This window comes from Centropristis striata, chromosome 16, assembly GCF_030273125.1.
Source record: "Centropristis striata isolate RG_2023a ecotype Rhode Island chromosome 16, C.striata_1.0, whole genome shotgun sequence".
In the NCBI taxonomy this organism is placed as follows: domain Eukaryota; kingdom Metazoa; phylum Chordata; class Actinopteri; order Perciformes; family Serranidae; genus Centropristis; species Centropristis striata.
The window spans coordinates 8,530,689-8,545,553 of record NC_081532.1 but is presented as its reverse complement, the minus strand read 5'-3'; the positions used below and the strand labels follow the sequence as shown (position 1 = coordinate 8,545,553).

The 14,865-nt window shown below is 39.6% G+C and overlaps 1 protein-coding gene across 1 annotated transcript in view; it reads left to right on the top strand.

Annotated features, from left to right (window-relative positions):
• Positions 1-14,782, top strand: part of sash1b (SAM and SH3 domain containing 1b) — a 52,378-nt gene extending 37,596 nt beyond the window's left edge. Inside the window, exons 2-18 of the mRNA XM_059353063.1 lie at positions 126-254; positions 1,296-1,346; positions 1,898-1,947; positions 3,578-3,618; positions 3,992-4,078; positions 4,250-4,362; positions 4,741-4,842; positions 6,683-6,815; positions 7,413-7,813; positions 8,387-8,461; positions 8,564-8,704; positions 8,819-8,951; positions 9,260-9,429; positions 10,449-10,655; positions 11,267-11,417; positions 12,171-12,302; positions 13,708-14,782. Coding sequence (XP_059209046.1) covers positions 126-254; positions 1,296-1,346; positions 1,898-1,947; positions 3,578-3,618; positions 3,992-4,078; positions 4,250-4,362; positions 4,741-4,842; positions 6,683-6,815; positions 7,413-7,813; positions 8,387-8,461; positions 8,564-8,704; positions 8,819-8,951; positions 9,260-9,429; positions 10,449-10,655; positions 11,267-11,417; positions 12,171-12,302; positions 13,708-14,492 — 2,901 coding nt within the window. The 3' untranslated portion in view covers positions 14,493-14,782. The remainder of the gene's footprint in view (positions 1-125; positions 255-1,295; positions 1,347-1,897; positions 1,948-3,577; positions 3,619-3,991; positions 4,079-4,249; positions 4,363-4,740; positions 4,843-6,682; positions 6,816-7,412; positions 7,814-8,386; positions 8,462-8,563; positions 8,705-8,818; positions 8,952-9,259; positions 9,430-10,448; positions 10,656-11,266; positions 11,418-12,170; positions 12,303-13,707) is intronic.
• Positions 14,783-14,865: the final 83 nt, after the last annotated feature.

Here is a 14,865-nt window from a genome sequence, read left to right as displayed (position 1 = left end):
GGTTTAATCATGACAGTGGTCAGTGTTTACAGTGTTCGCCTGCTGTTTGGCATCTTGCTGAACCTCTGTGGGATGTCTGTGGTCATATCTGTGTGAGTGTTTGAATGCCTCTTTATCTCCTACAGGATGGCTCTGTGGGGAACCTTGATGACCTCGCTCAGGAGTATTCTCAGTATTACGGCACCTCCCTCAGTGACGTGTGTGAAAGGATGGAGGAGCTACGGAAACGCAAAGTAGTGCAAGATGCAGAGATGGTAAACAGTCCTATTAGTCATTTTCTTATCAGTCAAGACATTTGCTTATCAAAAAAAATCTAATATCTCAACATTATTGTTGTGTGGGGGGTTTCTGCTGCGGTCTTGTTATTTTTACCACACTGTCACTGTCAAATTGACTTGCTTGCTGAGAGTTAGATGTTAAGATTAACACCAGTTCACCTTAAGACTGAAAACGGGAGGAAGCAGCTAGCCTAGCTCTGTGAGAAGTAACAAAATATGCCGGCCAGCACTTCCGAAACTTCCCACTAATGAATGCATTATATCTTTTTGTTTGTTTAGCCAAGCTAGCTTTTATTTGTAGGTCCATATTTATCTTACAGACATGAAAGTAGTAGTCATTTTGTCATCTAAGTCTCTGCAAGGAAGTGAGTAAGCCTATTTCTCAAAATGTTAGATAATTCCTTTACCTTAGGGGTCTAGGGCCTAATCAATTTAATCTTTTTTTTTTTTACTTTTTATGTGCGTTTTGGCCTTTCAACCACACACAAACTGCATTTTTTGTAACTTTTTCAGGTAACTTTTTATTTTTTCAGGCTACTTTTTGGCTACAATTGTGTGTTTTTTTTCCGATTTTAATTCACACTTTTTTTCAAACTGCTTATTTGGAAGAGGTTTTTTTGGTATCAATTTTTAAATATACCTGTGTAGTTGTGGGCTAAGCTTATGTCGAAGTCGCATGCTGTGATAAGTGTCTGCATTCCTATTCTCTAGTTGTGTTTTGATTTAACCTAGCCTGTGATCTGCCTCTGGAGTAAGAATGAAAAAATACCTTTTTGTCAAATTTATTGACATTGTAAATAAAAGTTACATTCAAATAGCTTATGAAATGCAGATATGTTCAAACACCTGTTGGTAGGATAGCAATCGCAGAGATCATAACCTGTGACACATAACTGTTTACCCGTGTTTTTCCATAATGTGGGTTGGCCGATTCAGTCAGCTGAATATTATTTCTATTTCTGTGTTATGATGACACTATAATTTACTCCTCCACTTCCCCCTGCCTGTGCATTTCAGGGAACAGTTGACTCAGTGGCCTCATCAGTGCAGCTCCGCTCTCAGATCCAGGTGAGTGTCCAGCTCTGAGTGTGTCAGACCCCCAGAGAAGTCAACTTCCTCCTGTGTGTGTCAGCAGACAGGCTGATAAGAGGCCACTGGATTGCCTGGTCATGATTATACTCAGCAAAGCCAAAGCATTATCCTCAAAAGTAACATATGACTAACTATGAGGCTGAGAGCTGGCCTTGAGACTGGCCTTGTTAGGGAAGAGATCCTAAAATATGGTAAAAATGTGACTAGTGGCATATGTGGGTTTTGTTGCTACCAAATTACAAGATCTGTTTTTTTTAAATGCAACAAATTACAGATAAAGCAAATACCTGAAATTCTTTTTTCGCTACCCCTTACTTGCAGATAGATTAAGCTATTTTGTCTGCTACATGTTTTTGCTACTTTCATTTGAAAGAAAAGTACAAGCATTTTAAATTTACTGTTGCTAAAAATGCTAAAATACTGTTAAAAATAAAACTATAAATCAGAAATTGAAAAAAGAGTTCAATAAATTGAAGCCTTGACACTGTATGTATATGAATTGACACTTTTATTTTAATCTCCTCAAGGAATCACTTGGACTCAGCAGTACCACATCCACTCCAGAGACTGAAAGAAGGTATAAACAATCCCAATAACTTCCTTTTTAAAATAAAATATTAATGTATATTAATATTGAAAAAGTGATAAGTCTTATCACTTTAAGAAGCTGAACTGTGATCACTCCTCCTGTAATATCCGTTTCTCCCTGTGGACACGAGCCTTTCCTCTGTTTCCTGGTGTCCACTTGTCATATTTATGAAGCGTTTCTTTGTCACCCATAAACTTCCTTCCTTCCCTCCATTGTTTCCTTTGAGGGATTTAAAAAATGAGTCATAGTTAGTCATTGGAAAGGTGAATAAGTGCTGATGATGACTAATGATAAAGCCACATATTGATTTGATCACGCTTGTTAAAAATGTGGAAATTGCTCAATTTTCAAGGTTCTGTCTCTTTAAGTATGTTATTCTGGCCTGTTTTATTGAGATCCTGGACAGAAACTAACAATGCCCCCTAGTGGGATAAGTAAACAATAATACAGTAGTTTTTTGTTTTGTTTTTACTTACCCTTTTGAACACTTTTTTTTATTAGTTTAAACTAGCCTTTTCATTTTATTCTTTATATTTTTCCTTATCATCCCCCTATAAATCAAGACTTTTTTTGTAAGAAAGTGATTTGTTTTTCTCACTGTGCTTTGGGTGTCTCAATGTCATTATTACCTGTGCTAAATGGGAGCATGTGAAGCCTTTTGAGATTAATACGTGACTATATATATATATATATATATATATATTGTCTCAAACATTATTATTTCTGTATGAGAAACTGTGTGTTTCATGTACGTTCAAAGGAAAGGAAACCAATGTGGGTTTTTGACAACCAATTCAGATGTTCTTGCACTCTCATTAACACTTTCACAGTACCTAGAGACACTGAGACACTATGTCTTTTCAAACCAGAGTAATGATGTTTTCTAGGCGGATGAACAGCTGCTTAGGACAAGATGAGAAGTGCGTCAAATCTGTGACGTGTCTTTTAAAAGAAGAATAAGTATGTGATAGTTATTCCCCAAACATGAGCAAAAAATAGTATTTAATTTCAAGTTGTACAGACATTTTTGCAGAGGGAAACCTCTATCATATGAGCACAGTCCAGGTCGGATCTGCAAACTCATCCACTGATCCAACTCTAGCAACAAGTGTCAACTGAGAGAGAGACTGTGAGAGTGAGAGACAGCTGCACACAACAAACAGCCCAGCATAGAGATGAAGAGTGAGAGACGGACAGAGAGACAGAGAGAAAGAGGGAGGGTGAAAGTGTGCAGGGAATGCAGAGGCCACGTTAGTGCTGTTGCTGCTGCAAAACCCTGACTGGACATGAAAAAGGATCTATTGTTCCTGCGATGGCCGTAGAGCACTGACCTCTGTTCATCAGCCAAGAGCAGCCAGTCTTTTTCATCTGTTTTGACTACTTTGATTTCCCATTTACTAAGATGCTACTGTCATGAGGGACAGTGAGCTTTTGTGATATTTTTTTTCTTTTCTTCTTAATCTGACGCAAGTCGCGAGGATAGAAAGACATGTTGAGGGAGATGGTGGGATAGCAGGAAAAATGAAGAAAATAACTTTGGACAACAGGTACTGTTCTGTTCAGGGCTTTGATGCCTCATTTGAACTCTTGAAATTAAGTGTTTTTATTTGATCTGTAGGTTTCCTGTGCATAAATCCAGCTCTGATGATGGATCAGGAGGTAAGATGAGATTTAAATTGAATACATGCATCATATGTTTAATGCTTCATTGTGAGAAGATTCAGGTTGATGTACATTTTCAGAGCATTTTTACACTTATACTAATCTCAGAAAAGCTACTTTTGAAAAATGTTCCTGTTTGTTTTAGTGGTGGTATTGACAATGTGGAGTTAATCTAGGTATACAAGAAATTGCCTTTATGTTTGTATTTAGTCATTAGTGTAATTTAGAGCATGATCAAACACTTTCTTTGTTAATTCAGAGCTGGAATTATGAATTGTTTACCTACAATTTGGATATGTCTGTTTAAATTTGTTATGATGCTGTTTTTTTTCCGGTGCACTAAATTAAACAGAATTGATGTACTGTACAGGGAAATGGGATGGAAAGAGAAAGAGCAAGTCTTTTTGGCAGAGTTTTCGAAAGTCACAGAAAGGAGTGTTGCGTCAGATTTCAAAAGGTATGTTCAGTCAATAACACAAAAAGGAAATTATTTATGTAGGAGTACTCGATGCCATATGCAGATCTTGCTATTTGATATTCATGATTTATCTTAATAAAATGCCTAATTAAAGCATGTCAGTTGTGTTTAGTTCTGTCAGCTGACATGACATGTCTTTTTACCTGACAGGTGATGATGTTGGTTTCGTGGCCAGTGAAATCACCATGAGTGACGAAGAGCGTATCCAGCTGATGATGATGGTGAAGGAGAATATGATCTCTATAGAGGAAGCCCTGGCACGGGTAAGGTGCCCAAAATTCTCCACTTAACTAACACGTGAAAATTACAGTTTCTATGTTTTTCTCCTTTTGTTCAACTTTATGCTGCAGTAAAGGGAATTTTGCCACGGATTAAATAGGTCAAGTAGGATTGAAATGATTAGGTATTCTGCTGAATCTGAATGCCTTAAAAAATATATTTATTTATTGCCTTACAAAGTTAATAGCATTTGCTTTGTGAAAGAAATAACATTCTGATGTAGACATATGGTCAAAACATGGTTTTATCTCCATAAGGAGAAAGGAATCCTTTTTTGTGTGTCAGCTCTTCAAGGATAAATAACAGATGAGCTGGTTCTTTAGCTCTGCATCATGTACTAACAGGGTCATCTTTTTCCACAGCTGAAGGAGTTTGAAGTACAAAACAGACAGACGTGCAGGTCTGATCCCACAGAGTGGACCGATCCCTCCAGTCCCACCACAAATGAGTCATTCAACTGCAACGTAAGTCTCTTAAGCTCCCAGTCTGAGGGCATCTTAGTCGCTTTTTTAATGCTGAATCACAACTTCAGGCAGTGTGTTGTGCATCAGGGCCTCTGATCTACCAGTGCCAAGGCTGCTGAGCTGTTGACAGCTCCTCTCTCTTTCCCTCTGTCCCTGTCCCAGCGATGAACCGGGGCCCCTCTAAAGCCCTTCAGCTCAGGGCCCTCTCCCAACTACAGGGCACTGGGCGGACTTCTATTCATCACTGTCAAAGCGCTAACCCCCTATTGTGCTGTAGTGAGCGGCTGGATTCAGCACAGGGCCCTGTTATGCAGGCCACAGCTCTTTTATGCATGGGTGGGGTGATTAGGGGGCTCAGGTTCAGGGCACATTTTTCAGATTCGTCTGGATGGCCTGTCTATTTCTCTATGCTGTGTTTGTGTGTGTTCTCCTCTTACTTTCTCTTTCTGTGTGCGTGTGTGACAGTTGCACGTCTGTTGCCCCCTCCCCTGTTGTTTCTCTGTTGATTATAGACCATCTCTACTTGCATTGAATTCTTGTGGTACATTTAAGACTGCTAATCTGCTTTCACTTTGTCTTTTGACGTTTATTCTGGGATGTACATACCGCTCGCGTTTTGGTCAGCAGATAAAACCTCAACATCTGTGACCCGAGTCTTCAAATGTACCACTGACTTTTTCAGTAACCATCATTTCATATGACGGTTAAGGTGATTTCCAAGAAGCTAGCTTTTCGTTTTCCGATGAATAGAAAGTTTTTCGAGTGTGTTGTGCGCAGAGGCTGTGGGACAGCTGTTTACATGGGCTTCAGTGTCATGACTGTGGCTTCCTACCACGTATTTATATTAAGCTACAAATAGTTTCCACAGCAGGTACTTGCTGCAGAATGTACACAGCTGACATGACTTTTTAATTTCATACAAGTTACAAGTAGATAATTAATATTAAATATTAATATTAAAATATACTATATTATAATTTATGAGCTCATGTACTACATCAGAATATTAAAACTGTATTTAAGTGTCAAGTGATATCTCCTTTTTTGTATCCAAAATATTTGACCTTACAACTGGTAACAGTTCACTGTGGTTTATTTATATAGCACATTTTGACATCAAGGCCAGCGAACAAGTGCTTTACACAAGTTCAAAATCATCAAGGCAAAGTGCAGAAGGAACACATTACAAAAAGGCATTCAAATACAGTTAAAACAATCATTAAGGATCCAAAAGAAGAGAAAAAAACAAGCCAAAATGGAATAAGACAGGTAGTGCAGTGTTGGGAATTAAGGACGCCTTTTTTATGAATAAATGATACCTTGCATAGGGCGTCAAATATGTAAATAAAAGGGCGTTATCATAAATGCTATCCCTCCCATAAGGATATTAAATATGTAAGGGTGAACCTTAGCGACACTTGTGTGGATCTCACGGTTCAAAAGTTGGGTAATATGGCTATCAGAATTATTAATAATTATCATAAATAAATCCTGGGAGAGATTCAAAATGGAGGGGAGATCTCTGGTTGTTCTTATCAGAGAGCTAAGATGGAGCTGGATGTAAATGCTGCAGCATTTAATCCACATCAGTTCAAATTCACAAATGAACCCACTATTCACCTATGATACGATCACAACAGCAGTGTATGAAATTAGTAATTATTTGATTGAATAAAAGTAAAAATCTGTAAGTTTTCAGCCTTGATTTAAAAATAACTGACATTTGCAGCAGACCTGCAGTTTTCTGGGAGTTTGTTCCACATATGGTGCAAAAAAAACTGGTTTTAGCATAACTGCAAAGCTCTGTGGTACAACTTAATGCTTTGGTGTCTCCCATCAGCCTTGTGACCTGTCAGACACTGAACAAGAGGAATCTGTGACGTTCAAGAGACTCCACAAACTGGTCAACTCAACAAGGAAAGTGAAGAAGAAGCTGATCAGAATTGACGAGTCAAAGAGGCCTGGAGCAGAGGGTACTAAAAACACCACACAGCCACCATAGTTATAAAGCTTTGTAGAAACGCCTGAATTGTCTAATTTTTCACTGCCCTACTTTGTGATTCTGCTTGTTGAAAGATGTTAGAGAAGTTGCAGTTTTTATGCAAGTAAAATTGTTTCCATGCGTGCAGCCCAGACATGAAAACCAATAAGAGCATACTGTGTAGTAAGAGGAAATGAGACACCACAATGCTGAGTGTGACGCAGAGTCTAGAGAGAATATCAGTAATTGTGCTCTAATTACTGTTTGAATAAGAATATGTGCTGCAATAACAGTATTTACAGTGTTTTCACTAGTTGTGTAGTCTATCTGAATATATGTTTTGAAGAATGTTATTGCTGCTTTTCCCCCTAAACGTGTTTTTCCAACACATTTGACAATTGGCATTCTGAAAAATCCTGTGAAACAGCTTGTAGACTATGGAAAACTGCAGTACAGCATTAAAAAAACATGTAAAAATAATTATTTACAGAAAAAATGAGTAATTAAGTTAATGTATCGAAATGTAAAAATTCAGATATTTGATAAAAGAACATTTTGTATTTTTCCCTTCCCCTTACCTCTTCTCCAGAGAGCCTAATGATAGACGGTCTTCCCTATGGAGATGCCAGCGCCTCTCTGTACTCCGATGTGAAGAAGAAGCTTGCTGTTTGCCCCGTGGACTCCCTGGCTTCAGCTCTGCGGGAGCAGCTCACCTACGACAGGGACTCTGACAGCCTGACCACCTCCCCCTCCTCCAGCAGCCTGGACACCTGCAGCAGCCAGAAGATCTTTGAGGCCTTTACCAAGTCTAGTGGGAGCCCTGTTCCTCAGGAGACGAGTGTAGTGACGGAGGCGAGGGAGGCAGGTGAAGGCAGTGGCTCTTCCTTTTCTGAAATGGAGGGTTGCACTGATGAGGAACCCAAACTGGCTCGCTCAGTGACCGATGGAGAGCTCCGTCACCGAATCCTCAGCCCGCTCAGCCACCACGGGGTGAGTACAGAGGGGCTGTTGTTGGGAGATTGTTTTGGCACATGTTTGTTTTTTAAAGCTACTGTACTGAATTTAATACTTCCTACAAATGCCCTGCAGTCTTCACATCAATTCTAAAATAAACAGGTTCCAATTAGCATTATGCTACCTGCTTTTACTGCTCCAGCACCTGCACTGGTGTCTATTAAATGCAAATGTAGTCCAAGCCACTTTTAGATTAAATATTAAGAAACTACTTTGGTTTATAATACAAAATCTCATTTTTTTTTAAATACTGTCAATCATTTTCTTCCTAATTATTAAGTTCCACAAATTGATCAGGATCAGATAAATATTTTGCATTTGCACATCATGATCTTTGGTGACCTGACCTGCTGCAGGAACTTATATGTCCCATGTTGCATCTTGTTTCACACCATATATTTACTGGCAGCTGTGGTTCAAGGTGAACTTCATCAGTGGTGGCTGGATGGAGGCTACAAAAACCCAGCAAGAAAACCCCCAGCTTCACTTTTACACCTCTGCATCACTTCTGATTAATATCCTGTTGTGGGTTGTCTTTATTTCTCACAGAGAGCCTGTAGCTTTGGAGGATTTGACCTCACCAACCGCTCACTGCACTTGGGCGTCTGTAGCATCGATAACACCGTATGTAATTGTTGTTCTTCCTTAAGTTCCGTAAACTTGAGTCAAAATAAGCTGTTGAACCTTTTCTTTGCCCTTTTTTCTGCCTTTTTATTTCTAAATTAGAATAAAGACGGCGATAGTGTGAGAGATCCCATTAAGTCTCCACCAACATCTCGTATTTCCCTGGGCAAAAAGGTCAAGTCTGTGAGAGAAACCATGAGAAAACACATATCCAAGAGATACCACTGTTCTCTCTCCGAACAGGTATGCACAGCCAGTATAATATGTTACAGTACGCAAGCATCAATCAGTGTTACTAGGTAATGTTGTGAAGATTGGGAAGCATAGGTAATAGTTGTTTTCTTCTCCGTGTCGTAGTCGAGCCCGGACCGCATGTCCAGCTGCCCTCACTCGCCTCAGACAGACTCCGACTCTTTGGAGAAACCCAAACTGAAGCCGGGAGGCTCCGTGGAAAGCCTGAGGAGCTCCCTCAGCGGACAAAGCTCCATGAGTAAGTCTGGGTGTTTACAGTATGTGCCAGATCTGGGTGTACTGCAAATAATTCAGTGTTTGTTTAACTTGACCTTAGAACACCAGATGTGTGATGTTTAACAGAAAAAGTGTTTCAAGGATATTAAACCTCTTTTGAGCTAGTCTAAACTTCCTTGTCTCATTGTGTTGGTCTGTGTGGATCACTGCGTATCATCTGGCACTTCAGTCACATTAAAAGAATGTATTAAAAATATTTTTCTCACACTAACAGAGCCGTGCAGCGCTGTGGTCTTGTATGTCTCATTTGTCTTTCTGTGGTGTGTGTAGGTGGTCAGACTGTGGGCACCACTGACTCGTCAAACAGCAACAGAGAGAGTGTGAAGTCGGAGGACGGGGAAGAGGATGAGCTGCCTTACCGGGGACCCTTCTGTGGACGCGCTCTAGTTCACACAGACTTCACCCCCAGCCCCTACGACACCGACTCCCTCAAACTGAAGGTTCGACACCATCATTGATCCAGTTAATTACACAACATCAGCTGATATCTTCTTGTATTTTTTCTTTATATTGTCTTTTATTATGGACTCACAAAAAAATACCTTAACCCTAACCCTAATACAAAGAGAAATACAAAAAGGCACACAATTCAGGCAATCAATCAATCAATCAAGACATGACATTTTTAACCCCCTCCATGCCAAATACAAATCCAAACTAATCCTTTACCAATGCACTTAAAAAAAAAAAAATATATATATATATATATATATATATATATATATATATATATATACCCTCTGCACCATCACCTCGTTCCCAAGGTTAGTTTGCCCAAGGCTCACCAAACCAGAGCACAGGCTGACCCCTGTTGAAAAGGGAGTGTCGAAGTCACTGTTTTTCCCAGATGAAGCCATCAGCAAACACCAGAGATTCAACACCTTTACCAGAAACATGCGTCACAGAAGAGGAGAGAAAGCCGTGATAAATGTGCCGATAACTGATTTAATGCCTTGTGTACTTAGACTTGCATGGCTTAATCATTGAGATGAGCATATACTACTGGCAGAATCAACCAGGTAGCCCCCCCTTTTTTCGGGGCTTGGGCTTGGGCTTCTGTGCATAGCCGTTTAAAGAGTGCACTGACAGACAAAGAAAAAACAAATATTAGTTGAATCGTAAAAAGAAGGAAAGACTCTCCTTCCGCCCCTTTTTCTTTTTCCCTTTTTTTCCATTTCTTTCCCCTTCTTCCTTCCTTGTTTTTCCTTCTGCTTTTCTTTTTTTAATACATATTGAGATTTACTTTTCCACTGTCCTTGTCTAGCGTATTCTGTCTGATTATTTTGCAGTCTGAAAGCTGATGTTTCCAACGTTATCCTTTCTATTGCTTCAGTAATTTATTTGTTGAGTTGTTTTATTTGAAGCGATTCAGTTTTTCATGATTACCTTCTTTGTGACCATACATAATAAAATTCTCTATAGTCTTAGTTTCTCAAGCTCCACTGGTCTTGTCTTGCAGAGTGGAGACGTCATCGACGTCATCAGTAAGCCTCCGATGGGTACATGGATGGGGATGCTCAACGGTAAAGTCGGCACCTTCAAGTTCATTTATGTGGATGTCCTGAATGAAGAGGAGGTGAAGCCCAAAAAGACGCGCAGGAGAAGGAGGGCCCGGCAACCCAAACCCACCTCTGTGGAGGAGCTCCTTGATCGCATCAATCTCAAAGTAATAAACGTACTACTGTGATTATATCTTCTATGTGCTACAGAACAGAAACCTTAAATGTTAACCAGTTTTAACGGAGTCAGGCCTGTTAAAATGTAACACTTGATCATTTTAAATCTCGTCCTACATAAAATAAATGAAAGGAAATTATCTAAATCTGTCACACAGACACAGGTTTGGGGAATTTTGTATGACACAAACAACGATATGACTTTTGTGAACAAAACAAGTACCGGGATTTTCAATGTATGGACGATATTTTATTTCTCAAAATTATGAGTTTAAGGTAGAAAAAATACAAGTAGGCGATTGGGTAAAATTGTAGTAGTTGTATTTAAAGAAACATTTGGGATAACATATTCAATTTCTTTCCAGTGTCCCAAAATGTCATGCAATTTACTTTTTATAAAATTAAAGATTTAACAGCACTGTCAGTTTGAAAAACTGGAGAAAAATACCAAATGCTGAATCGTTGAGTTAAGTTTTGGAAACTTGTAACATCCTTATTATCCTTATATCTATGGGTTGAAAAACTTTTTGTGCATGGTCAAATTAATTCCTTTCTATAGATTTTTTTTATTGATCTGTTTGTGCATCATCCCTCTGCCCAGGAGCATCTTCCCACCTTCCTTTTTAACGGCTATGAGGATCTGGACACATTCAAGTTGTTAGAGGAGGAGGACCTGGATGAGCTGAACATCAGAGACGCCCAGCACAGAGCCGTGCTGCTCACCGCTGTGGAGCTGCTGCAAGAGTATGATGGTGGGTCAGGTTGGTCATCCACAGGGTGTTATAGTCACCTGAGCACTACACGAGACTGGAAACACATCAATATTGTCAAATACAAGTCAAGGAAACGCATTTTAATAATTTACTCATATTTATACAATATTGAAATGTTGAAGGATACAAAAAGCTTAAAGCTTCTTCTTCATAAAAATCACCCGGCACAAAAAATAGTTTCTCAAGAATGTTCCTTTCCCCTTAAAATTAAATTCACTTTTCACTGATATAATATAAAATATATTGCGCATGCTTTCAACTGGTACATAGAGTCATGGAAAAAATTATTAGACCCTTGTTTTCTTAATTTTTTTGTTCATTTTAATGCCTGGTACAACTAAAGGTAAATTTGTTTGGACAAATATAATGATAACAACAATAGCTCATAGGAGTTTAATTTAAGAGCTGATATCTAGCCATTTTCTATGGGTTTTCATGATAATGATTTTGGTTATTATCAAGAAAACCATGGAATGGCTAAATCAAATGGCTTAATATCAACAACAAAAATAGCTCTTAAAAGTTAAATTTAAGAGCTATCATTATATTTGTCCAACCAAATGTACCACCAAGTACAGTATTGCCATTAAAATGAACTAGAAATTGAAGAAAAAAGTGGTCTAAGAATTTTTTTCCACGAATGTATTGTGTGTGTGCACAAGACAAATGGATACATTCACATTACATGCAAAGTGACTGTCTGCCCCCTGTTGGTGGTGTTGTGCGTTGCAGGAAGCAGCGACCCAGAGCGAGGCAGTCAGTCCGGAGGCTCGCAGGAGAAGCTGCTCCTGGACAGGCGCGGCCTGGCGGGAGACTCGCCGCGTGACTCCGGCTGCTACGAGAGTAACGAGAACCTGGAGAACGGTAATGACAGCCTGAGTCGCCTGTGAACACTGTCCTCCTCTTCTTCTGCCCTCTTCTGCCTCATCCTTCACTAGAAAGACTTGTGTGGTCTTCAGTCCTTCTTGATGCTCCAGCATTCCAAGCCGCCAAATTCAGTTTTACATGCTCTTCTGGAAAGACTCTGCTATCGTCACATTTTACTTCTGCTGCTCTGTTTTTGTTTTTTTTCTTCCTCCAAGCATCTTCTTCTTCGAACCATACTTTCTCCTGTTTCCGCATCACTCAATCCAACTGTTTTGCAGTCATTTTTTTGTCTGTTAAAGGGCTTTTGAGAACTGAAATTGCCTTTTTTTCAAGTATAACATTCTCAATATAACATTCAAAATACATAACACAAGATTCTCTGTTATTATGGAACTACAAAGTTCACTTACATCATGTTTAACTGAGCAGTGACCTAAAGACATTTTCACACACTTGAACAAACTATATGTGGAGCAGCTTGTAGGTCTACTCACAAATAGATCTGCAGTTGTGAGTTTTGTGGTGGTTTTGCATTTGCTGAAAATGGTGACTGTTGAACCAACGTGTGATAAGATAGTAAAAAAAAAAAACTTTCAGTAATTGCAGTACATATTTAATGCTTGCTTTATTCATAGCTATATAATTCTTATTGTGGTTATTTGGTTTGGCTTTAGTCTAAAAAAATGTCAAATTACGAAAAGTTGTGCTTACTGTAAATGAAGGTTCTTGTGAATGTCAAGAGGTCATGTGGTTAGAGAACTATGTCAGATCAGCCACACTTGTACAGTGTATTTCTCTCAAGATTTTGCTGTTTGTGTGTATATTTTTTTAGTCCGGTAAAATGTAATGTTGCACAATATTTTATCATGTGCCTGAAAACTGCGTAATGCAGAAGAATTAAAATATTTACTAAATAGTATAATTATACTTGTTAAAATATGGCATTTTGTATAATTGTAAATGCACTAAAATGCAGACTAAGGACAACCTTTAAAACGGTTTAACGCATTTAAAGGTCGAAGTTCAACTCATTCTAACACTTCTGACAGAAGTGTGGCAGGTCTGAAGTCTCTGCATTTTCTGAAGTGTGCTTCTGTCTTGGTTGAGCGTGAGGAATAAATTGCTCCATGCTTTACCAGACTTGACTGCTTGCTTCCTTTCTTTCATTCATCATCCATTTTTAGCGTACATTTAGATTTTGTTTTGTTCTTTCCTTGGGCATCCTTTTCACAATAGCTACTCTTTCCAACACTGAGCGCTCATGCTGTGCTTACTGTTTAAAGCTGGGGTAGGCAATTTTCTGCCCAATGATGCCAAAAGAACACCAGCCTACTCCAGCTTTAAGTCAAATACATGTCACAGCACCTACATGATCTGCACACACTTCACTTGTTTATTTCAGGACGGGACAAAAAGACATCTTCATCCATGAGCAGGTCCTCCTCTGGTTTTGAATCAAGCCATCTTCCATCCCCAGAGTACCCTGCCCCCCCCCAGACCCTGACCTCCACCGGCCCTCGTAAGGCTTCACTCCAAAGTAAACCTGGAGGCCCGCCCTGTATCTTACCACCACTAAGACCCCCTAAGAAGAGCTTAAGTTTTCTAAGCTCAGCGAAAGGTCAACCTCCCAGTGGAGCCATTGCTCGGAGCCAGAGCTGCATGGAGCTCAGAAGGAACTCAGCACCTGATCTGCTGAGGCGGAGCTTCTCCCTGACTGTCCTCCACAAAGAGCAGCAGAGAAAACTCATCCACCCTAAAAACTGGAATCTGACACCTAGCGCCAAGACTGAGGAGAGCAGACCGCACAAAGTAAATCCTGAAAAACAGTGTGTGGTCCTGTTTCCATCCTCCCAGTCTTCAACCACATCATGCAGTGCTGTGTGCAGCACTTTCAAGACAGACACAACAAATGTGCATGCCTCTAAACAAGCAGAAACGACACCAATCACACTCCTCCAGCTGCCACCCATAGCCCCAGTAGAACGGTCCAGTCATCCTTTAACTCCACCCTCCTTACCAAACCCACACCCAGAGCCTGTACTAACAGAGACAGCCTCCATGTACAACTACACAAACCACACTTCGTCAGAGAACAAGGCCAGTCGCCCAGTTTCAGCAAGTTCTGAAGCCCGCCGGCTGAAAATGCAAAGAAATAAGAAGACATCCATAAACTCTGCTGGGTGCTAATCTCAGGATTGAGTAACTTTCTGACAAGGTATTGGCCAGAAAAGTACAGCGGACTGTCACTTTAGGGATGTAAATTGCTGCTGTCGGATAATTACCTTTTCTTTTCTTTTTCCAAATTAGCCATTATTTTTTAAAATTCAACCATGGATTTATAGTGTGCGACACTTGTTCATCTGACGTGAAAGTGCAAGCGAAGCATTATATATTTGGTACATTTTTCCACAATAACCATATAGTTGGTTTAAAGTGTCACTTTTTAATAAATTCATGTGAATTACATCTCACACAAAAAGTCCTTCAGGAAATAATTTAGACAATGTTAAATTATGTGATTACTAACCAGGTCTGCTGTCAGGCTGGTTAAAGGGTACAG